This window comes from Plecotus auritus (assembly GCF_963455305.1).
Source record: "Plecotus auritus genome assembly, chromosome: 9".
NCBI classification, from domain to species: Eukaryota; Metazoa; Chordata; class Mammalia; order Chiroptera; family Vespertilionidae; genus Plecotus; species Plecotus auritus.
In genome coordinates, this window is record NC_137783.1 from 134377125 (window position 1) to 134403106 (window position 25982).

At 40.4% G+C, this 25982-nt stretch overlaps 1 protein-coding gene across 1 annotated transcript; it reads right to left on the bottom strand.

Moving 5' to 3' along the window:
- Positions 1-11318: 11318 nt before the first annotated feature.
- MS4A1 (membrane spanning 4-domains A1) lies at positions 11319-24645 on the bottom strand. Its single transcript, XM_080640162.1, has 7 exons — positions 24565-24645; positions 18235-18409; positions 17684-17803; positions 16162-16218; positions 14403-14639; positions 13320-13421; positions 11319-12429 (listed from the first exon to the last, which is right to left on the bottom strand). Exons 2-7 carry the CDS (start codon positions 18391-18393, stop codon positions 12208-12210), a joined length of 897 nt encoding a protein of 298 aa, XP_080496288.1. The 5' UTR covers positions 18394-18409; positions 24565-24645; the 3' UTR covers positions 11319-12207.
- Positions 24646-25982: the final 1337 nt, after the last annotated feature.

Here is a 25982-nt window from a genome sequence, read left to right on the forward strand (position 1 = left end):
CTGGAACAGTCATAAGAGAGCTCAGGTCTAGAAATCACTTGTCCATCTTTAGCATCTTTAGTAGGGATGCAACATCACTGTCTTCAAATTCTTTAGCGGGGCATATGAAGCCCTTCACGCATTGCTCCCTGCCCACCTTCTCATCCTCAACTTGGCCATCCCCTCAGTTTCAGCCCTAAACAACTCGGACAGTGTCCTTCTTCGGGAAGGGAAGCCTCCTCTCCTGGTCCCCCAACCTTCTGAACATGCATGCCTCCTATCACTGTGTAATCTAACTTTTGGCTTTCAGCACTGGCTCCCAAGTTAGTGTGAGCTCCCGGAAGTCAAGGAATTCATTTCTGTATGTTCAGGGCCAGTCCTGGGCTGCAACCCAGAGACTCAGATTGGGTGAGCCCAAGCTCTTGGGAGTGAGTGAGGGTTAGGGGGTGTAGCACCGAATTCTGTCTCCATGCCCCGCTATGGTTTTTAACACTTAAGAAATCCCATAAGCAAAACGACATCATTACCCCTCATTTTACTTGTTTAAGGTCCCAAGGATCGTGTGTCTCCCTCTCAGGCCCAGGCTAAGGTGTTCTCCGCGCGGTCCTGGCTTAAGAGGCAGATCTCAGCTCGCGGCGCCCTCAGAGCCAGGTTGCCAGACCCTTCCCAGAGGTCATCACTTAGGTCGCAAGGAGCCCAGGACCAGCTGGCCCTCAGGCTCCTCACTCCCGCTGTTTGGGCCTCCAACGGCGGGCGGGCAGCGGCGTGGTCCTTGGGCGCCTGCGTGCCCACTCCTGCTGGGCGGGGCGGGAGAGCTTTTGCGCAGACTCACTAGGGCCGGCTGGGCCATGCAGTCTGACCCCGGCCAACCACCACTTGGGGATCTCTAGAAGTGGCTTCTCCAAACATCCATTTCAGACATCGGCCCTTCTGGTGCATTTCTTGTACACACATCTGCGGCAAAGCGACCAATATCACCTGTAGCATTTTCTGCCCTCAGATATTGCCACAAATGCACTTTAGATTCGAAGGTGGAGATAATGAAAAGGCGAGTAGCTGAGGCAATGACTCACTTAAAAAAAAAAAAAAAAAGTAGCCAAATAAGTAAGTTGATGAATGGAATATTTAGCAAGATACCAGAATGACTTTTTCATCCACCTGCTGAGGTGAGTTTACCTTTCAGATTATACCTGGCATCAGTTTTCTATTTGATGTAGACAGTGGTTAAAACAATGTTTAGAAAGAGATGAAGTCTGACAATGGCTTGGAAACTCTGTGTGGTATCTGAGTTTGACTAGCAGCCTCTGGTAGCAGGTGTGGTCCAGACAAGCAAGCCATTGTGATAGGATGGTGACAGATTTTACCACCAGATGTCCTCCATGGTTAATCTTTGCCTTTCTAAAATTTCATGCATGTTTGGGGCGATTACACTTTTATTCTCTTTCTGTGATAGTCTAAGAAAGAGAAACAAATAAATAAATGATAGAAACACCAAACTGTGACAAGTGAGTGCCGGGCAGAGAATTCGGATGAAGGAGGTGTGGGAAAGTGTCTAAAGAGCAAGGTGAAACTTGGTGGTCAAAAAGGGCCTGTTTTGTGTTGTTGGCTTTTCTTGTCATTTTTCCAAATTCTGAAATATTGTCTTTACAATTCAAAAGTAGTATTTCAGAAGCTATTTAAAGTGATACTAGTTATTTAAATTACTTTTTCTTAAGTATTTGGATTTCATAGAAGGAATTTAGAATAGTGGTCCTTAAACTGATGCATATTAGAATCACTGTGAGAAGTTTAAAAAAAAAAAAAATCTTATGCCCAAGCTGAAACCAGGACAATTGGTAGAATCTCTGGACTGGCACTCAAGGGTCAGGAGTGATTAAAAACTCCCCGGGTGATTCCAGTGTACAGTTATAACTGAAAACCAGCGGAATAAAAAAATGTCATATATCCTAGCTTCTTTTAATGCTAAAATGCCTGCGTAAAACTCATTTCAGCTTAAATCTACTCCTTGCATTCCCCCAGTCAGTGATACCCGTTTCCAAATTTGTCTGTCTCAGAAATTTCCTGATGGTAAAATTTTCAAGAGGGCTTGGGAAAAAGAAAGTGTTTAAAAGAATCTGTTGCCATTCCACGTTGGCAAACAAAAGGTCTGCAAATGATACATCCCGGCTGCAGCTCAGCTTGCTATTTTGACAAGCACCTAATTCACGTTTACGTAAAAGAAAAAAATGTATGTGTGTTTGTATAACTTTTAATAAAGTTTTCTACCATCTTGTGACTTGGATTGTTCCTGTCATAAGCTTAGATTCACTGCAGCTGTTTCCTGCACAATGCAAAAACTTGTCATTTTACAAGTTTCATTTCCTGTAAAGATAAAAGCACAGAGAGTTGTGAATAGATCTCTGGGCAGCTCTTTTACTGAAGCTGGTGGAAAATGGTGTCACAGTATTGACACAGTGAGAGCTTTTTTGTCACTTTGGGACCAACCCCTTCTCTGTTGCTTCATCTCATCTGGTTCCTGGAGTAATATCGCTCTCGTCATTGATGCTGCAGCCCACAAATTTGTTTCTCTAGTATTGGCTGTAGTGGCTGTTCCTGTCAAAGCTAGGAAAATATTGGTTAGAAGATCAAGAACATTGTAAAAGTCACACACAGTTGTCAGTGAGTTATTAGAATGTCAGTAAGTTGGAAGTGATACAACAAACCCCAGCACTTCAGAGAACGAGAGTGGCCAAATTTTGCAACATCCACTTGACTAGTGACAGCAAATTGATGCATCTAAGTGATGTAAACAAAGGCAGGGATTTTTGTCTGTGTTGTTCACTCTGTTATACAGAGTGGGGCAAAAGTAGGTTTACAGTTGTTTGTATGACAAATAATGCAATAATTAACAAGAATAAACTTTTGCATGCTCACAACTGTAAGTCTACTTTTGCCCAGCATCACTCAGAACAGTACCAAGCCAAGGAAGGTGCTCATTACATATTTGGATTTCTTACATGAAGGTAGCATTGCAACTATTTGTGCCAGCAGGTTTTAGACCACCCATCATTCTAGATAATTCCGTGTTCTGCTTCTCACTCAAACCACCGAGTCATCTCTCTTTCCTTTTATGACCAAACCAGAGGCCCGATGCACAAAGATTCATGCAAGAATGGGCCTTCCTTCCCCTGGCTGCTGGCATTGCCTTTGCTCTGGCTGGAGCAATGCTGCTCAGAGGCCCAGAACGTCTGGGGTGGTGCGGAACGCCTGTGACACAAGCGTCCCACCCCACCCCGAGCCGCTCGGCGCCTGTACATGCAAATTAAACAACCAACTTTGTTGGGTTAATTTGCATACTCACTCCTGATTGGCTGGTGGGTCTTGCTAAGGTACGGGCAATTAGCATGTTACTCTTTTTTTTTTTAAGGTTTTTTTATAGTGGTCTGTTGTTTTCTTTCTTTCTTTCTTTCTTTCTTTTTTCATAAATCTTTATTGTTCAGATTATTACAGGTGTTCCTCTTTTTTTTTTCCCACAGCTCCCCTCCACCTGATTCCCTACCCCACCCCATGCCCTTGCCCCCCGCCACTGTCTTCATCCACAGGTGTAAGATTTTTGTCCAATCTCTTCCCGCACCCCTCACACCCCCTTCCCCCTGAGAATTGTCAGTCCACTCCCTTTCTATGTCCCTGATTCTATTATATTCACCAGTCCATTCTGTTCTTCAGATTTTTTATTCACTTGATTTTTAGATTCACTTGTTGGTAGGTATGTATGTGATGTAATTTTGTTGTTCATAATTTTTATCTTTACCTTTTTCTTCTTCTTCCTCTTCTTAAAGAATACCCTTCAGCATTTCATGTAATCCTGGTTTGGTGGTGATGAACTCCTTTAGCTTTTTCTTGTCTGTGAAGCTCTTTATCTGACCTTCAACTCTGAATGATAGCTTTGCTGGGTAGAGTAATCTTGGTTGTAGGTTCTTGCTGTTCATCACTTTGAATATTTCTTGCCACTCCCTTCTGGCCTGCATAGTTTCTGCCGATAAATCAGCTGACAGTCGTATGGGTACTCCCTTGTAGGTAACTAACCGTTTTTCTCTTGCTGCTTTCAAGATTCTCTCTTTGTCTTTTGCCCTTGGCATTTTAATTATGATGTGTCTTGGTGTGGTCCTCTTTGGATTCCTCTTGTATGGGGTTCTGTGCACTTCCTGGACTTGTAAGTCTATCTCTTTCACCAGGTAGGGAAAGTTTTCTGTCATTATTTCTTCTAATAGGTTTTCAATATTTTGCTCTCTGTCTTCTTCTGGCACCCCCAAAATTCGGATGTTGGTACCCTTAAAGTTGTCCCAGAGGCTCCTTACACTATCCTCATATTTTTGGATTCTTTTTTCTTTTTGTTTTTCTGGTTGGGTGTTTTTTGTTTCCTCACATTTCAGATCTTTGGTTTGATTCTTGGGGTCCTTTGATCTACAGTTGAATTTCTGTATATTCTTTATTTCAGACAGTGTATGCTTAATTTCTGACTGGTCCTTTTCCATTTTTTTGGCATTCTCATTAAGATCCTTAAAGGTCTCACTAAGTTCCTCAGCGGTTTTTAGAAGATTCTTGAGTAACCTTATAAATGTGGTTCTGAACTCTATGTCGTCCAGTAGTTTGCTTTCCTCCATTTCTTTCATTTGTGACATGTTTCTTTGTCTTCGCATTTTGCTGCTTCCTTGTGTTGATGGAGTGGCTTTGTGTGGTAGGTGACCTATAGGGGCCAGTAGCTCAGCCTCCCCAATCACCTGAGGTGGACGCCTTTGGTACACCCCTTTGTGAGCTGAGTGCAAAGTCTTGGTGTAGTTAAGCCTTGATTGCTGTTGGTACACTGGGAGGAATTGACCTCCAGGCCAATTGGCTGTGAGGACCCGCTGTGTCTATAATGGAAGAACTGCTGCACTGGAGACACGCTTATGGTGCAGGACTTGTTTCAGTGGGGCTTTGGTGCTCACTGAGTCTGCCTCTTGAATGTGTCACTTATGGATGTGAGGAGTTGAAATCTGGTGTCTCACACTGACCACTAGGTACACTGGCTTCTGGATCTCCAGTGGGGTGCAGGTCAGCTACTGTCTGAGGCTACCCAGCAGGCGCTACAGCGGGAACTACAGTTTTCTCCTCTTTGCTTGGGGTTTGGAGGTTTTGGAGCTGTCTGACCTGGGCTGCAAGTTTGCTAGGTTAAGCTGCCATAGGGCAGGTCATTCATATGCTAAAGCCACTGCTTGGAGCTTGGGTGGGTTTGTAGATTGTGTGGGGCAGGGTCTCAGGGTGGGTTTTAATGACTAGGCTAGGGCATGGCAAACAGCGATGGCTGCCAGTTAGCCGGCTCTGCATCTCCAACAGCATCCCCACGCCAATGCCCCAGCACAATAAATAATTATTCTTGCACGCAGCCCTGCAAGCAAGCCACCCTCACTTTCCGATCCCACGGCAGACAGTCCAGCTTCTCCCCGTAGGAGTTTGGGTCCCCCGCGTCTCCCCAGAAACTGGAGCTTGGAGTAATCAGGAGCTTGTCTCCCTTCGGGTTGAAAAAAGCAGCGCTCCCAGTAGCCCATCGCCAGCCCAATTCCCACACCTTCGTACCTCAGCTTTTCAGCGCTTGTGCACCCCTCAATGCTCTTTGCTCTTTCCTTCTAGTTGTAGAACTTCCACTCAGCCAGCTTTCCCGTGGTTCTGGATGATAGACATTTTGTCTTTTAGTTGTAGTTTTGAAATTGTTGTGCGAGGCAGCAGTTTAGGTGTTTACCTATGCCGCCATCTTGGATCCTCCTCCCATGTTACTCTTTTATTAGGTAGATAGCCCCAAAGCAGAGTCTGTTTTCATAGCACAAACACTTTCATGTCACATTTATTTTTCATTTAATTGCAGTCTGTCTTCTCACTTTAGTAGTTTTCTAAAATTGTTTCCCTTAATGCTGCCAGCTACTCCTAATTGCTCAATCCAATGGCCTCTACTGGACTCTCATTCTTTGGTATTTCTTAACAACACTGCTTGCCTGCTTCCTTGCCCTTTGACACACTAATCTTTCTTTAGCTTCGAAGACAGACCACCTTCTAAGTCCCTCTCCTACTTTATTAGACATCCTCAATTTCATCTTCACTAACATCACTTTCTTGGACAAGTAAATGAGGTCATTCCTTACAAAATGTTGCCTTCCCCTAGGAGTTGTCATTCATTCCCATAACTATCAATTTTAGGTGAATACTTCATGCAATTACATTTTCAATCCTGTTCTCTAATCTGATTTTCAAACTGTCATTTCCAGATATCTGCAATACACATCATAATGAATCTTAAATCCACTGTGTAAAATTATCTAAGCTCATGATCCAGTTCCCATGCTCCTCCTTTCCCAGCTTCCTCTCCTGCCCCAATCCCCATTATACAAACTCAAAACTGAGAGATATCTTGGATTTCTTTCTTTTTCCTTCTTTAAATATTATAAAGCCCTTCACATCCATTAAGCCCAAAATATCTCTAAAATATGACCCTTTTCTTTCTAGTCTTTAATTCAGGTTTAGTTTCTTGTTTACTCTTCCTGTCTCACTTATATTCTAGACTCATTTTTCAATATGTTTTCTTTTGTTTTGAAATTGAAACCTTGAAATGAAGTGGTTTGTGGCTATTAATGATAATGTTTTTACTTCCCTACTCAGACACCTCCAATGATTCCCTGATGTTTATGGATTAAAGATCAGATGTGCCTTAGCTGGTTTGGTTCAGTGGATAGAGTGTCGGCCTATGGACAGGAGGTTCCCAGGTTTGATTCCAGTCAAGGGCACGTACCTCGGTTGCAGGCTCTTCCCAGGCCTGTGCCATGATCAGGGTGTGTGCAGGAGGCAACCAATCGATGTGTGTCTCTCACATTGATATTTCTCTCTGTCTTTCCCACTCTCTTCCACTCTCCCTAAAAATCAATGCAAAAAAAAAAAAAAAAAATCCTCGGGTGAGGATTAAAACAGCAAATAAATAAATAAATAAATAAATAAATAAATAAATAAATAAATAAGACCCGATGCTGTGGGCATTGAAGAATCTGCATAGTGTGGTCCCATACTTTCTGTACTGCTTTAAGTCTGATTACACTCTGATTCATCCAGGTTATTCTGTTAGTGCCCCTGAATACAACCAGAATGTTTCTGTTTTTGTCCTGTATAGGTATTGCTGCCCTTACCTGAAATATTCTTTCCTTTTTCTTTTACTATATAATTTATGCTTATTCTCTAAAGTACAACTCAAATTCCCCCTATGAGATTTTCCCGTAATACTCTAGTCTTCATTGAGTTCACTCCTATCCTATAATATTATTGAGCAACTAGAGTCCCGGTGCACAAATTCATGCACGGGTGGGGTCCGGCTGGCCCGCCTCAATGGGGGCCATCGGGGCCCAGCCAGCAGGGGGCAGGGGATGCAGGAGGTTGGCCCCTGATCAAGGTGGGGGGGCCGATTAGGGCCCCAATCGGTCCAGTTGGCTGCCACAGTGCACAACATAGCGACCAGTCATTCCATCATTCATTCCGGTTGCTTGGCTTTTATAGATACAGATTATTTGATGCTAAGTACTAGAGCATTTTACTGTTAGTTAGTCCTTTCTGGCTATCTTATAGCACTGGTTTTCTCTTTTTAAATTTTTTTATTGGAATTTAATTCACACACATTAAAACCCACCCTTTTAAAGTGTTTTTAATATATTTACAATGTTATGCAACCATGACCATTATATAATTACAGAACATTTTCATCATCCCCCAAAGGAAAACTGAATTAATTAGCAGTCACTCTCCACTCTCCTTCCCACCCCACCAGCATCTGGCAACAGATAATCTACTTTCTATTTCTATAAATTGGCTTGCTATGGTCATTTTATATCAATGGAATCATCTAATATTTGGCTTTTTGTATCTGGCTCTTACACTTATCATGATGTCTTCAAGTTGTGACATGTACTAGTTCATCATTCCTTTTGATGGCTGAATAATTATTCATTATATGGATACTAGAGGCCCAGTGCATGAAATTCGTGCATGCGGGGGGGGGGGGGGGGTCCCCCTCAGCCCAGCCTGCACCCTCTCCAATTCGGGACTCCTCAGGGGATGTCCAACTGCCAGTTTAGGCCTGATTCCTAGGATCAGGCCTAAACCGGCAGTCGGACATCCCTCTCACAATCCGGGACTGCTGGCTCCTAACTGCTCACCTGCCTGCCTGCCTGATTGACCTAACTGCCCCCCCTGCCAGCCTGGTCACCCCCAACTTCCCTCCCTGCCAGCCTGGTCTCCCCCAACTGCCCCCCCCTGCCAGCCTGGTCACCCCCAACTTCCCTCCCTGCCAGCCTGGTCTCCCCCAACTGCCCCCCTCGCCAGCCTGGTCACTCCTTACTGCCCCCCCCGCCAGCCTGGTCTCCCCTTACTGCCACCCCTGCTGACCTGGTCACCCCCAACTGCCCCCCAACTAGCCTGGTTGTCCCTTCTTTCCTTCTGGCCTGGTTGCCCACAACTGCCCCCCCTCCCCCCGCAGGCCTGGTCACCCGCAACTGGCCCCTGCCATCCTGATTGCCCCCAACTGCCCCCCTGCCAGCCTGGTCACCCCTAACTGCCCCCCCCCCCCGCCAGCCTGGTTGCCCCATGCAGCCTGCTATTCAGTCATTACTGTTACTGTGATGGTGTCCCAGACAATTTGCATATTCTCTATTATAGTATAGATACCACACTGATTTATCTATTCATCAGTCAATACACTTATGCATTGTTTTACTTTTGAGCCATTATGGATAATGCTGCTAAGAACATTTGTAGAAAAGATTCTGTGTGATCATATATTTCAATTTTCTTGAGTATATATACCTACTAGTAGGCTACTGGGTCTTATAGTAACTTATGTTTAGCTTTTTGAGAAACTGACAATTTTTCAAAGTAGCTACAGCATCTTACAGTACCACTAGCAGTATATGAGGGTTCCAATTTCTTCAAATCCTCACCAACAATCATTACTTTATTTTTTATTATAGCCATCCTCATGAGTGTGAAGTGGTATTTCATTGTGGTTTTGATATACATTTCCTTAGTGACTTGAGCATTTTTCATGTGCTTATTGACCATTTGTACATTTGGAGAAATATATATTCAAAAATTTTGCCAAGTTTTTTTTTAACTGGCTTATTTGTCTTTTTATTGTTGACCTGTAAACTTTCTTTATACATTCTGAATACTAGACCCTTATCAGATACATCATGTTCAAATATTTTCTCCCCTTCAATGGTTTTATTTTTACTTTATTAGAGCCCTTTGACACACAAAGGTTTTTAATTTTGATGATACTCAATTTATTTTTTCTTTCTTTGCTTATGATTTTGGTGTCATATCTAAAACATCATTGCCTAATCCAAGACTTCAAACTTTACACCATGTTTTCTTTTAAGAATTCTATAGTTTTAGCTCTTAGATTTAGGCCTCTGACAGACTTTGACAAGGCTTGAAGTGTTAAGCCACATTTTGAATAATGAGAAGAGGAAATATGTTTTTTTCTCAAGGTTTCTACAGCTCCAAAAGTGATTTGCAAAAAAAAAAAAAAAAAAAAAAAATTGGAAATACCCTAAGTAACCAATTATAGAAGAATGGTGAATTCTATCTTGATTTAATGGAGGGCTAAAAATTATACTTATGAAAATCATATATTAATAAGGAAAATATTTATGAAAACACTAAGTATAAAAGCAGATTCTATTATACAGTGATTATAGATGGGTAAAATTCTGTATTACTATGAATGAGGGTGATCAATGATTTGCCTTGGACTATCTGGGTTTTAGCACTGAAAGTGCTGCATCCCAGGAAACCCCTCAGTCTTGAACAAACTGGCGTGGTCAGTCACGCTATAATGAAAAAATTGCCCTAGGGATAATTGGGGAGAAGGTCATAGCAAGGGTATTCATTCTTCTTTAACAGGCATTAAGAGTGTCTCAGATTATAAGTGGTTATCTGAGGTGGGTAAAAACTAATTATTTTAGATCATAAAATGAATAAAATAAATTTTTAAGGAAACCATGGATTTGGAAGGGGAACTTCATATGTATTTCAGAAGTGGAGAAAATAAGAAATAAGAGATTGACTTTTTTTTAAGGTTTTCTCTTTCTCTTTTTTTTTTTTTTTTTTTTTCATTGAGTCTAGCATTGCCATGCCCTCTTCCCTTTCCCCATGAGTGGTCGGCAAACTCATTAGTCAACAGAGCAGCAAACCGCGGCTCGCGAGCCACACGTGGCTCATGAGCTGCAGTTTGCCGACCACTGCCTAGTTCAATGCAGGAGTGCCTGCCATATAATTCAGTCAAATTCTAGAGTGCTGAGAGAGAGGAACACATTATTAATGACCTGTCCCATGAAAATTTCCCTTGGGCAAGTGTATATGTAAGAATATACTGACATTAATAGTCAATATTCTGATACTTCACAACTCACACCCAGATTAGGGTTGTGTGAATATGACCTTAAGGCTTTAGGAGCCTCGCATGGTCTGATGTTATAGAAATAAAGAAGATTTGGGGAAATACCATGTTGGAATCATCTATTGCAGATAAGAATACAAATATAGTTTTATTTATTTAAAGCTAATTTTGAGGACTTTACATAGAGGACTTTACTCCTTTTTCTTTCTAATCAGAGGAAATATCTTTCATTGGTGGCCCCTAACAAAATGGAAATATCACAGGGAGTGGAAATTACATTGTCTGTACACTTGCCAGAATCTGACAGCATTCAACATGTAGCAAATGCTCAAATGTAGTTAATAGATAGTAACCTTCCTAGGTTAAGTTTCTTTCTTCATAGAGTACTAGTTTCTCTGAATATGAACAAGAATCAATAAGTAGAATAGCCGTTGCCTGAGATTAGGCATTGTAACTATTTATATAATTTTTAAGCATGATCTTCTTTCTCACAATGTCTGTAGCACTTAGTCTGTAGCATTGATAACTCAGTATCTACATTATGTAATCTAACAAACAATTATACATCAATGATGTAAGTAGTTTTGAAAAGGTTGTGAATGTCTAAGTCTTTTTATCCCCACATGGTAAAATTTGATTTCTGACTCTTTTGTATCTCTCTCAACCCTGTTTCGGTGCTGGTCAGAGAGTAGAAGCTTGATAAAACCTTTTGACTTAACTCTAGTAGTTTATGTGGGCATTGGTAGGTAATTTGGTTATTTCAAAACATTACAGGATTTGAGTAAGAATATTTAGTAATGAAAAAGGCCCTCAAAATTACTAGCTGTAAATTACCTTTACTTATTTACAAATTACTTAGCCTTTTTGAATCATTTGTAAAATAGGTATAGAATTCTTTTTTATTAGGGGTGATCAAAAGCAATTATTTGATAAAATATTTTGTTGACTAGAAAATATTCTATAAATACAAATGGTGGTTATTATTTGAGATATGGCTACTCCTGGTATTATTCTTTTATTCTTTCTTCTCTTGCCTAAAGACTAAAAGTAGGTAGACAGTGCAGCCAAGAGCCTAGAGCAGGGATTAGAGAAAGTTAAGACAGATAGAGACATGGCCATTTATAAGCTGTTCTGTTTGTACAAAGAAAGGATTGGGAGTTGGTCTCTCAGAGCCTCCCTGAAGGGCTGTGGAGGCTCAGGGTATGTCAATGTCAGCCCCATAGAAAGATAGATGGAATAGGCTCCTTATTGCACTCACTATTATTATTTTTGCTTTCCTTAAAACAGTGGTGCAAAGGGACTACACCCAAAATGTAGATGTGGTAGGAATTAGAGATAGTTTATGGATGGCATGCAGCAGTCATTTATCTTTTTCATCAGGTGCAGAATCTTCCTGTTGAGAAGGGAAGAAATGGAAAACAAAACAAAACAGACAAACAAAAAAACACTAAAACACTACTGTGGCTACTACTTATCCAAGGCAAAGGCTAGTGAAAAATCACATTCTGCCTTTTTTAAATGTAAGAAAACTGCTCCAAACAAGAAACATTATAATGCAATCTGCTACAATAGTTATATTTTCTGAACGAGAGAGAGAGAGAGAGAGAGAGAGAGGGAATATGCACATACTCTGTGGTCACTCCATGCAAAGACCGGAGAGATATGTGGAGATACATGCAGAGTGTCTCAAGAAATGGGGGGAATATATCTCTTGGAAGCTATGAACACTAATGCTTAGAAAAAGGAAACAGAAAACCAAAAAAAAAAAAAAAAAAAGTTTAAGGGACACTATCATCTTCTATTGGTGAGGATTCCTGGTCTTGGGGAGGTTCTGGAAAGTTTACTTCTGTTTCTTCTTCTTCTTCTTCTTGGACTGGAATAATTTCAATGTCTTCTTCATTTTTTGGTTGGGCAGATATTTCAGTCAACTCTACCACATCTTCTTTTATTTCAATTGCCTTTTCTTTTTTTTCTTCAGCTGACAGGAGAAGAACTACATCCTAGAACACAAAATTCAACCAATTTTTCTTGACTTTTATCATTGGCATATTTCTCAATAATCTCTACAAATATGTATCAAATAACTCCTTGTTTTTATGCTATTTATTTTATTTGCCATGTTCCTCAAGTGCCAGGATTGGTTTCCTAGGTGCTCATATTCTTACCCAATCACTTATCAAGATTTATCCTCAATGCCAACAGTTTTTGCCCTTTTTCCAGGAATGATCACACAATATTTGGGAAAGAACATTGCAATAATAGAGGAATTTATATTTTCATTTTGATTTGCCTTTATTGGAGATAATTTTGGAAAAATAATTTTTGGTCTCTAATCCTACTTTTCTCATCTGCAAAATGAAATAATTAGTGCTGATTCCTAAGTTCTGTACTAAATCTGATATTCTATGGTTCTGAAGCAGTTAATAGATATTTCCCAGTTGTGGAGCTTCTTTGAACCTATTGTTTTGGAAGAGGGATTAGATGGATGAAAAAGTGGTTGGGTGGAAGAAGGGAATACTGAGAAATCAAGTGGAAGAACTATTGTCTTTAATCAACCTTCAACCTTCAGCCATCTGCGCGTGACGTATGGAATCAAGTTGGATGCTTGAGTCAAGCAGAAGTCAAGGTTAGGAGGAGGGTGCATATACTATAGAACTGTTTCCTCTGTCTAACCTTTAGACTTATTTCAAGTTTCAAGACATTTTCTATCATTATTGGTATTTTCTGCTTCCCAGTAATATGCCAAGACCATTTTTCATGAAGCTCCCAGGCTCAAACTCAAAGTCTCATTGGATTACATTCTCTATAAAGGATCTTTTTTTTTTTTTTTTTTTTTTGTAAGACATGATTTTCCTAGAGGGAGGTTGAGGACAGAGTGGCTACTACTTACAGCTTTGGGTCTGGAGCAAAGTTTTTTCCATTCATTCTCAACAGTGCCAGCTGTCACAAGTTTCTGGAAGAAGGCAAAGATCAGCATCACTGCGAAAAGGCTCTGAAGAACAATGGAAAAATGAGGATGAAATGTAATAATAAAAAACATAAGAATAGGGTAAGTGCTCAGTAAATGACTGTTGACTAAAATTAAGTGATTAAAAATAAAATCTTTAGGTGAATAATGACTATCTTTAAGAACTACAGTATGTTTGTAACCCTAAGCCTTAGCAACTCCTGACACAGAAAAAATAGTTAATCCATGTTGCTGATAGAAAGTGAATAATAATTAGTTGAAGAATCAATTCTATGTAGGAAAGAATAATTACTGAGTCACAAATTATTTGTATCCAGCTTTATTTAGGTGGTATCACACCAAGGAAACCTCTTCACATTTGGGATATGCACTTTCCCCCCTTTAAACTCTACACTAAAAACTCCTTGAGGCAGCCCTAAATGGTTTGGCTTAGTGGATAGAGTGTCAGCCTGGGAACTGAAGGGTCCCGGGTTTGATTCTAGTTAAGGGCACATGCCTGGGTTGTGGGATCGATCCCTAGTAGGAGGCGTGCAGGAGGCAGCCAATCAATGATTCTCTGTCATCATTGATGTTTCTATCTCTCTTCCTCTCTGAAATCAATAAAAATATATTTAAAAACAAAACAAAACAAAAAAACTCCTTGAGGCAAAAGCTATTCATAACAACTTAGGTAGTTCTTCAATGTTCATCTTAATAATAATAATGATAAATGTAAGTACCATTAACAATATTAATGTTAAAACAAATATATACATAGCACTGTCTGTGTACCAGACACTGTTCTAAATGTTTGCATATATTGACTTATCCCTCAAAACAGGGATGTAAGTAAGTACTATTATCTTCCCCATTTCATAATTAAAACTGAGATAGAATGTGGTTAAAATTCTTGCCCAAAGGCATGAGGCAATAAACACCAAATGCTGACAGTCTGGATCTAAAGTTGATGCTCATAATAAAAATGCCACACTAACTCTCTGAAAAGGAATCATATTTCACACTTACCAAGAACACGGATCGAACTCTGTAACAATATTGTACATATAAAGAGTTTTTCTCAGCGGGGTTAGCTGGTTCACAGTTGTGTATGTTACCATATACCACAGAAGCCTTAATAAAGTTCAGACTCTCCACTTTAAAAAAATGGGAAATTGTAATATTAAATATGTCCATGATCAAAAGAATTATCCCAGAAATGGCAGCAAAGAGGCTCATTGAGTTCGTTATCATTTTCCCTTTGACCTGAAATGAAGATATAAAGAATCATTAATTGGGTTTGATTTCCATTTGGAGAATTTAACCTAGGATGGTATTCCAGGTCTCATTCCTCTGACTCACAGAGGTACTACTAAATCATCCTATACCACACCTCCCTCAGTTGTTTTTAGTTTTCTGTTACTGTAAAATAAAAACCTTCATCTCTCAATTTTGTTCCTTTCTCCATATTTCCCATCTCATTCTATGCCATCACTATCCAATCAGTTTATCCAGAAAAAAAAGTAGGAGTAATCCTTTATTCTTATAAATTGTCCCCTTGCACTTCTTTCCACTATCATTGTTACCATCCTAGTAGGTATTTAATAAATATTTATTGGGTAAATGAAAATAAATAGTATTCAGGCCATATCAGTCTGTGTAAGAAGGTAGAAGGGAGAGAAAAAATAAGGTTCTTCCATCAAAAAAGTGGGTATATATAGGAAAAGAGCAGATAGACCCTCTGAATCTGGACCACCAAGTGAAAACAAAGAACAGCAAGATTAATAACACCACCTTCTCCCTACTGACATCGGCTGAAGTCAGCCATCTCTCTGGTAGCATAGGTAAGAGGATGTCAGTGGGAGTGTTCTAATTTGCAAAGACGATAAAAGGTCAAAACAGGAAAATATATGTGACAAGTACCATAAAGATATGAAATTATTGATGATTACTTTAAGACACACATATTTCATCCATGACTGTATAATCTACAAATGGCAAGTCAGTAGGACTGGCTGTATTTGGAAAATAAAACAACGTGACCTTCATAAACAGTCTCTCCCCACCAACCCCCCTCCCGGCCCCCGCTCCGCCGACACACACACACCCAAACTGAGTTTGTCAGACCACCTCTGGAGTAGAGCATTTCAATTCACTCAATTCCTCACTGACTTTGGAAGTGACTCAAGTCAGTAATAGCTTACTAGGTGTAAAAAACAATTGGGGAGGAAACCTGCTGGTGAGCTCTTGACCCATACAATATGGGAGCTTTTCCGGAGTGAAAGTGCCTCCGAAGCACTTTCCTGTATACTACTCCATTTCATCCTAATGACAATGTCATATGGTAATAAGTACTATTATCTCCATTTACAGGTGAAAACTCAGAGGTATATGGAGATAAACTGAGCTCAAAATTACAGCTCAAAGTCAATTAGGACTTGAGTCAATCATAGCATTGATTAGATAACTGTCCTAAATGGTGGCCTGAGAGAAACGACATAGCTTTTAAGGAAATTTGTTAGTCTCACACAGCATTTATCAGCCATAAAATCATAAGCATGCTCTTCATCTGCCTTTAAATTGTTTCCATGGATACATTTCAGGTAGATCTCATTTTCAAGTTTTTCTTAAATAAAATCACAATAGCATTGTAGAGGATCTTTTGCTTTTTAGGGTTGAGAGAACTCAATGCTATTGTGATTCCAAAGGTCTTTAAGGGTATTTGTTTTCAACTGAGAAGTCAAATATTCCTCTGATATGTGGAAGAGAAGAACATATGATTACTTGCCAAACTTTTCCTGGAGTTTGTCTTGGCTGCTGCCAGGAGTGATCCAGAAATGATGTACTGTGAAAAGAGAAGTGGTAGGTGGGGAAGGGTGTGGAGATGGGAGAATTGGCAGAGGGGAAGAGAAGCAGAGAGAGTGATTACTTTGTAACTCAGAGAACTGGGTTGTAAAAAAGCTATCCACGCTTTCAACCACTTTCACTAATCTACTTAGCCATTTTTATTGGATTCATTTATTTTTCAGTGGTCATATTTCCCCTTTATTCAAGTTCTACTACATTCAATCCATGCCTCTTATTTAATCAACTGAGGAGCTGTGATTAGGAAAATAATAATAAAACTAAAGATGCTCTGCCAACTGGCTTAGTGGTTAGAGTGTAGACCTGCTCAGCTGAGGGTCTCAGGTTTGATCCCAGGTCAAGGGCATGTACCTGGGTTTCAGGTCTATTCCCTGCCCCCTGGTTCCAGTGCGTGTGGGTGGCAACCAATCATGGTGTCTGTCACAATGATGTTTCTCTCTGTCTCTCTTCCCTCCACCCCCTCCCTTCCACTGTCTCTAAAAATCAATGGAAAAAAAGTATCTTCACTCCTCGGGTGAGGGTTAAAAAAATAATAATAATTTAAAAAAACACAAAGAGGCAGAATTCACATTTCCATATCAATTAGTAGTCAGACTGTGGATATAAAAGTTTGTTTTTATTTAAAAAAATTTTTTGTATGATTGCTCTTTGTAGTTCCCAATGATTTACATGACTGGTGTTAATGAAGAATGAATCAGTGTAAGAAATATTTGGCCTGAATGTCATAGGCACCCCATTAAAATGTTGGCTGCTACAGGAAGTGATGATGATTATTTCTCATTTTCTTTTTCTACTGTTCAAGTTGTAAAAATGGAGAAAATTCTTGTTCTAATCTATCTCCCCTTGTTCGGAAAATCTTGGGCTCATCTTTATCGTAGCAACTATTAAAATGTAATGGCGATATAAACACCACTGCCCCATACCACACCCAGACAGGCTTACAAGCTTGAAAAACATGTACATGAAACAGCCATAAGGAATGCCTCTCTCCTGATAAGCTACGGAAGATTCATTTAGGATGGGACTAATTTCACCATGTGCAATAGTAACTAAACAGAATTGTAAGGAAGAAGGACCAGTTGGAAGTGGGATGGTCCTACCCCCTTTTGCTTTCCGAAACATCATGCTATATAGTCCAAATGTCTAGTACTCCTCTGCCCATCCAACTTGACTTTGGATAAGTCATGCTTTGAACACTCTTCCTTCCCTTTGCAGATTCATGTAAGATATCTTTCTCTGACTTCACATGAAGCATGATGACTAACTCTCAACAATGTCATTCATACTCAATTTAGTCAAGTTTCTTTCCACCGAATTACTTTAATCAGACAAGCTATCTCCTACTCAACTTTCCTCAACACAGAACTAATCTGGTATATTCCTGTGGAGCCTTTTTAAAATTTTTGTCTGCATCACTCCCCAAATGGTTGTAAATTTTTACTCACCATAATGCCTCCCCAGAGAGGGTACCACACAGTTACACAGATAGGTACATAGACCTCCAGGTGGATTATCAGGAGACCACCAAGAGCAATGTGGAAGAGCCCATTCATAATCTGGACAGCCTGTGGAGAAAATAGGAGCACTGGTGAGTGAATTTAAATCATCTTCAAGTCAGAAAGCAAAGGTAAGGCTGGAAGCCCTGGCTTGGGCTTGTGTAAAATAACTAAAAGAAGTGGTGAAGATGCCAAGACCTGTGTCTTGTTTGGATTCATTTTCTTCACCACCTGGGTGAAGAAGATGGGTCATTTCCAAGGCAGATATGCCTAGGATGCTGGTGACGAACTGGGATGTCATATATAAGCCTCAAAATCAAAAAATCACTGTGATAACTTCTCTGTACATCTCTGATTTGACCCACCGTTTCAGACATAAAGAACACTTCAGGTTGGATCAGATACCTTCAAATTGGATTGAATCCTGTACCTAGTCTATAGCATCTACTTCTATAAGCCAGAGAATCCCTAGGATATGGAATGGAGGGTAACTGACTCACCCCCAAAGCCTTGGATTCCCTCATGAAGAAGCTTTGTGTGGGGCCAACCACAGGCGATATCTTCCTGGGAATGATTTTTTTAACAGGTTGCATGGCAATAGGGCCTTTCATAGGATCTGCTGGGAAAGCTCCACTCATTGAATTTCTGGGTGTCGTCATTTCACCCTCAAAAATCCTAAAAATAAAACAAATAATAAAATGAGAAGAGAGAGAACAGGATTTCAGTAGTCTTTTATCTTGTGTCATTCAACCTGAATAGGTTTTTTTTTCAGTATTTTTTTTCCCTGGGTGTCTTTGATGGTAAACATGGCCTATTCCTTGTGACTTTGGATCTAAGGCAAGTCCTACTGGATTCGGAGGGGGCATCTCAAGCAAGGACATATGGGCCCAGGGTTTGCTGCCAGTATTTTTGACAACTATGTTTGGGGCATAATTTATCTTTAAAGAGAACACCATGCTCATATATCTGCATGTTCTGTTTGTCTCTCAGCCCTGGATGCTTTTCTTATGCTTTAATATTGGAAAATGCATTTTGTATGGACTTGCCCTTATTCCTTTGCTTATTTGCTTTTGTCCTTTGTGATGGACCAGAGGCATCATGACAGAATATGATGATGTCTGTCCTTGGAGTCAGGAAGGGCTGGTTCTAGTCTGCCCTCTACCACTAACTCTGTGATCTTGAGTTTATCACTTCAAGGAGGCTCTCTAAGGTTGTATGTAAGACCATGGCCTCCTGATTCAGATTGCCTATGTTTAAATCATGATTCTTCTTTTTCCTGTGAACCTTGGGCAAATTTTTAAAAAGTCTCTGGGTCCCAAGTTGAACTCTTTTTATGGAAGATAATAATAATTCTTTTCTCATAGGGTTGCTATAAGGTTTAAATGAGCTGATGGTCTGTGGATGGCTGGTGTCTTTTTACTCAGATGGAGCTCAAATGTCAGGTTCTCAGAGAAGCCTCCCCTGAACCTTCAATCAATGATTCAACCTGCTAGTTACTCTCTCCCACAACACCTCCATTATATTTGCTTGCTTGTTTATAAATTCCATCAAAGCAGAAATCTTGTTCTCTCTTATCCAGTATTTTAGTATTTTCTTATAAATATGATTGAAGAAATAAATGTGTGTAAGGTACTTATGTCTGAATAATTATTAGCTGGTTTTGTTGCTGTTCTTGTTTTTAGCATTATTACCTTTTGAGCATTAGTTTCTCTTGTTTCTATCTGAAAAATGAGCACAATACCCCTTTCACAGACATTTGTGAGAAATAATTTAACATGTGAAAGTGCCTAGTACATAGCGAGAAAGTAGTAAATGCTAGTTGTTCTTAGAATTTAGAATTTATTCATTTCTGAAGTTAGACAGTGATTATTACCAAGGTCATTCCCAGCTCTAATACTTCAAGACTGCTCAGCCCTCTTTACCTGGGGCTTCCTTCTGGTATTCATTTGTTTATGTCAATTTCTTACATGAATTCTATTTGGATTCTCCTGGGCCCTGGAAATCTCTCTTTCGGGACACATCTTTGTTCTTGTCTTTATTGACTGCAAATTGTGTAAGGAGACTTGGAGACCAAGACTGTCTGTCCATCTTGCTTATCTTACTGAAGTCACACAGAGCCAGGCAACTATAGGTATGCCATGAGACAGGTAATTGGATGTCTTCTGGGCCTCACCTTTGTACCCACTTTATAGTGACAAAGAGATTTCACATCTGACATCTTATTTGAGCCTCACAGAGTAGATTAGGGATAAGTCATTGTCCCTACTTTGTACAGAAGGTAGCAAGGGCATAGAAAAGTTAGGCAACTATTCAAATTTTCATGTCTAATAGAGATTTAAAATGTGGACTTCAACCTCTACAATGAGGTACCTATTGTACCAGACTGATTTGTCCCCTGTAGTGAATAGGAATTCACTCTATTTTACTAATGAACATCTTTCTTTTCCTTCATATTGGGTGATTACAAATCAATTGAAGAAAGAATATCTGTCTGAGCTAAAGGGAAGAGAGGAGGATTTGACTGAATGCTTTGCACTTGATTTTGCTCAAACTCTAGATTATCATATGTGGTGTGGTCTTGGGGTTCTGCTTTGTACCACCCAAAAGGAATATATCAATGTAGCCCACTACGGAGTTTACAAACTGATTCTGGTCACCAGGCAGGATTTAAAGCTACTCAGGGGGAATCTCAGAAACCATTCTGTTCATTTGACAAATGAGGCAATGGCGGCCCAGGGATGGGACATGCCTTGTTAAAGACCTTGCACCCAGTGACCAAGCCAAACCGGAAGGTAGTCACCATGGCCCTGAGACTGGTGCTCTTTCTACCACACAACAAGCTAGACCACATACAGTTATTCACTGAGCACCTACTATGAGCCAGGAATAGTGTATATGCATCTAGTTCCAACTCTCCCAACACCTTCCTTACTAAGTAAGCATTTTGTCTTTTTGCAGACATAGAAATAGAGGTTCAGAGAGGTTAATTTTCCCATGACAAGTGTGGAATGAGCTGGGAGGCACCACACTCCTCTCCAGAGGGCTCATTTTAGTGAGGATGACTTAAAGAGCAAAAGTCATCAATTATCTAGATGATTGGGCTTCTGTTGTTTTTAATTTCCCCATATTTTTTCAATGGCCTAAGGTTGTATCTGTATTATTGGTGAGATAAACCATTTATGTAAGCAAGTTCTACTCAGGCTATGTCTGCAGTTGCTAATGGTAGTAATGACCAGTAGGGAAAACTATATTTTCTCTATTAAAATAATGTCTTGTTATGGAAATTTCTACAAAGCTTTCAAAAATATTAAGATAAAAATAGTAGTAGATAAACAAAAGCATACCTGTTTCTATATGTTCCTTCATTTCTTATGCAAATATTCTTTCATGTATATGTACTTATGTGTGTGATTATATTATATTATGTTTATTATATTATACTAGAGGACCAGTGCATAGATTTGTGTACCGGTGGGGTCCTTTGGCCTGGTCTGCACCCTCTCGCAATAGGGGACCCCTCAGGGGATGTCGGAGAGCTGGTTTCAACCCGATCCCCACAGGTCAGGCCAAAGGACCCCACCGGTGTGCAAATCCATGCACCAGGCCTCTAGTATGCATATAAGATCTTTGGTTAATCTCTTTCTGCCCTCCCCTCTCCACTCTTCCCTCTCAGATTCATCAGTCTGTTCCATGTTTCCATGCCTGTGCTTTGAACATCTGCCCCCTGGTGGTCATTGCATGTCATAGCTACCAGTCGAATGGTTGGACGGTCACTTAGGCTTTTATATGTATAGATTATATTATGCCAGGGCATTATAGAGTGACTGGATAATGAAAGCTTCATTCTATGGGAATATACAAAACTAGATCACATACTCCTAAGGATATTGTAGATTCCTAAAGCTTCGCTCTATTAAAAAAAAACAACTGTTCATAATTACTTACATGGTGCCCTACATGGTTATGCCCAAAGACTCATTGGTACATTAATAACTCATAAGCAATGTGGGTTACTGACCACATTGGTCAAAATATGGTAATAATAGAACCTTATTTTCTCTAAGCTATATTAAAATAAGGACTCAGTTTACTAGACACTGCCCCGTTTTATGGCAAATCTCTTTTGATTTTTAAAAGACACCACTGTTTCTCTCCACCCACTGAAGGGGAGCTCACAGCTTTCATGGGTTTTGGTTTGAGTTATGACTTTTAGGTCCAATAATTCCATCACTTACTGAGAAGTTCAAAACCTTTGTTACCTCAACTTCCCCCTTCCTTACCTCAACTTCCTCCTTTGCCACTCAAAATACTTTTGCATTTTTATCCTTTCTGGCCTCCTGTGCTACTTATCTCTTAGTAAGAATGTTCTTGCTTCCTTTCCCTTTGCCTGTGCATTTCAGCCCATCTCCACCCACCAAGACTTTAGTCCTTCAAGAAGTCAGTTATTGCATCATCATTCTCACTGTTCTTAATGCCATGTAGCAGGAGCTAGTCTCAGCTCTGTTGCTTGCTATTTTTGTGATCTCTTGATTCAAAGTATTGTTTTGAGAACATAAGATACCTTGCAACTTATAAAATATTTAATATTTAAAGAAAATTGTAATCACCAGACCTTTTTTTAAATATTAAAATGTGCTGTGGTGTCCCCCAATCCCAAAGCCCTTTCCTTAATATAGCAGTGTTCCCTGACACTGCCCAGTGCCCCTGTCCTTTACCCAAAGCTTCTTAAAACTTATGGTTCCACTCTCTTCCTCTACTTCCTCTTCGCCCCCTCACTCATCAATGCTTCACAGCCAGTTGTAGGGGAGTCACTCAACTGGAACTGTTCTCTTCAGGGACTGTGCTGCAGAGTCCCCAGCCTTTCCTCAGGGATCATCCCTCAGATTGCTTTATTTCTGTTTCCTCCATCACCCAGGCATATAATGTTGGAGCCATCTGTCACTCGGCTCCTTTGTCTCCCACGTTCATTCAATGGCCAGGTCATACTGTATGGGCCTCTGTAATGTACCTTATCTTGCAGGTGAACCTTTTTCTACTTCCACTATCACCTCATGCATTCAATTCTCATTTCCTCTCTTGGTTTAAGCACAAAAATCTTGCTTTTCTGCCTTCAATCTTTCTCTTTTCTAATGCACCCTCTTTTCTTTTCTTTTTTTTTTCTTTGTTGTTGTTTTTGTTAATCCTCACCTGAGGATATTTCCCATTGATTTTTAGAGATAGTGAAAAGAAAAGGAAAGACAGAGAGAAACACTGATGTGAGAGAAACACATCGATTGGTTGCCTCCTGCATGAGGCTGACCAAGGCCCAGTCCTAGGAGGATCGAACCCGGGACCCTTTGGTCCACAGGCTGACGCTGTATCCACTGAGCCAAACTGGCTAGGGCTACCCTCCCTCTTTCTGTGATGGACTTGAAGCAGGATTTGGGGCTCATTTTGGTGTCCACCACCCCGCTCCAGAAATGTTATCCTGTGATCCAATGCCCTAAATTACTACTTAGGTCATGCTCTTGCTGAGCTTGAACTCTCTCTCCAATCAGTCATTGCCTGTGAAGAATCCCTTCACAGTTCAGCTCTACCTAACTTCTTAAGCTCCATCCCATTGTTTCCAAGTTCCCCACCGGAGCCAGAGCCGCTGGTCTGGACAAGCCTCTTGCTTTCTCCTCTCAATCCTCTCCTCTGTGAAATGCTCCTCCTGCCCCTGCATTTTCAGTCTATTTCCCCATGAGACACGCACATGACCTGAGGTTGTTCCTGCCCTTCTCGCCTATGGCAATGACTTCTCTTTCAAAGTCACAGCTATTTGCATTTCTTACTATTTTCTTTCTATATCATATTGTAGCTTCTCTAATGGGATATAAATCCTGTAAGGAAATTTCCTACTAGGATTACACAGACAACTCATTTTCTCCATACTATGATGTCAGTAAACGTTAGAATGAACATTAAACTGAACTGCCTCTTCAGAGCAGGTTTACAAAATGCACAGGACATTGGACAAAAAGGCGATCTGTTCAGTGAGATCAAGCTATCTTACGGGAAACAGGGAAAGGAGTGATATTATAGACTGTTTTTAAAAAATAGATATGACATAGTTAAATTTTATTTTTGTCCCCCTTCAGTAGAGCTTCCTCTCATCTCCAGTGCCCACTTTTACTCTAAGCTTTTGTGATGGATTTGAGTCAGGATTTGAAGTTCATTTTGGTGTCCACCAAGCCCCTCCAGAAATGTTAGCCTGTGAGGCTTAGTAACATCTAAGGATATTTCCATTTAGCGGGATATCTTTTGAGGGGAAAAAATTAAAGTAAGGGAGAATAGAGTTATCTTCATTATAGCCACAACTGGTTACTTTCTTGTTTCGTACCACACAACTGGTTCTAAGAGCTTCAGGATTTTAGCTCATTTAATCTTTATAATGCAATTAGTGTTACTATTGCCATAATTTTATAGAAGAGGGAACTGAGAACCCAGAGGCTTAGTAACTTGGCCTGAGGTTATGTGGCTTGTAAGTGGCAGAGTGCAGGTCTGAGCCCAGCAGGTTGGCAACTGTGTTTTAATCTACATGCTGCAATCTGACTCAGAGTTGATCTGCCAGAATTGAGAGAGAGAGAGAGAGAGAGAGAGAGAGAGAGAGAGAGAGAGAGAGAGAGAAATATTAAGAGTGGGTGGGCAGCAAGCTTTGATATTACTCCTCCTCAAATCATGACACTATCAGAAAACCTGGCCAGCAAAGCCCTAGAATTAAAGCCAAAAATCTCCAGTCTCCAAAACTATCCTATGCCTTCCCCATCACTCCCTTGTAGTCATTGAAACAAAGTAAATTGATTCCTTACCTGAGTCTCCAAGACCTTAGAGCTCAAGGGCTGATTTGATGCTTGCTGCTGAGTTCACTTGACTGCTACTTTTTCAAGTGCACAGGGGTGAGTGAGATAGGCCAGATTTAGGATTGCTGATAGATACCAGGTGACAGGAAATCAGTGGCTTCTGCTACCTTGGACATCACCCCAATTACTTTGGTTTAATACACACTTATCAGAACTGAAGGACATAGAAAAAAGTTTCTGCCTTACCAGAAGGTTTCACTTCTCGAAAAGGACCCCAGGGGACTGCATGGCGTACTTTGCACAACCTTAATTAGAAGAACTTTGCAGCCCCCACCCTGTAAGCAGGTGTGGATATTGGGTCCCCAAGGGCAGGAAGGGCTCTAGAAATTTTGCAAAGATGGGCTGTGAACACTTTTAACTTTTTACTTCACTTTTAGGAGTGGGTAGGTGGGAAGGAGGCATCCATGCAGAGAGAATTAAGAATCATTAAGCCCTTACACTTGATAGATTCTGTGTATCTGTCTCCAAATATTGTCTCATTGGCCCACACTTAGGGTTCTAGTGGGACCACATGTGTCTTGTGTCAGATTTAGTAGAAATGGCCTAAAAATATAATCTGGGGCTATAGACCACATCCCCAAAAGCTTGAGACAAGAGTTTCATGTTTGGGGTTATAAATTGAAATAGTACTTTTACCTGCAAACCTACCTTTTCCTCCACCCACGTTTTCCTCCATCTGTTTAGTTCCCTGTGTCCCCTCTCTTTTAATTCTGGGCTGGAGCTGAGGCTATCAAGCCCAGTGCCAGATCAAATGAGGGAATGGAGGAAGCTGGTAGCCAGGAGAGTGCAAACATTTAAGAGATGAATCAAAGAAAGTTTTGCCCCCAAATACTGAACCCCCTGCCCCCACTATAATACGGCCTCTACAGTAGTCTCCTCTTATTTGTGGTTTCACTTTCAGGGGTTTTAGTTACCCACAGTCAATTGTGGTCTGAAGATATTAAATGAAAAAGTCCAGAAATAAACAATTCATATTTTTAAATTCTGTGTCATTCTGAGTAGTGTGATAAAATCTTATGCTGTCCTGCTCTGGCTCACCCCAGACATGAATCATCTTTTTGTCTAGCATCTCCACACTGTATATGCTTCTTCCCCCTGGTCACTTAGTAGCTGTCTAGGTTAAGAGATCAACTGTGGTGGTATCTCAGTGCTTGTGTTCAAGTAACTCTTATTTTACTTAATAATGGCTCCAAATTACAAGAGTAGTGATCCTGGCAACTTGGATATAACAAAGAGAGGCTGTGAAGTGTTATGTATGTGTAGGAAAAAATATAATACATATAGGCTTCAGTACTTTCTGTGGTTTCAGGCATCAACTGGGGGTCTTAAAATAGATTGCCTATGGATAATTAGGACTACTGTATTTC

Coding starts and splice junctions, on each gene's coding strand:
- MS4A1 (XM_080640162.1), bottom strand. CDS start 18,393: ATGACGACACCCAGAAATTCAATGAGTGGAGCTTTCCCAGCAGATCCT. Junction 17,804..18,234: donor GGGAATCCAAGGCTTTGGGG/GTGAGTCAGTTA, acceptor TTTTCTCCACAG/GCTGTCCAGATTATGAATGG. Junction 14,640..16,161: donor CAAACTCCAGGAAAAGTTTG/GCAAGTAATCAT, acceptor TCTTCATTTCAG/GTCAAAGGGAAAATGATAAC.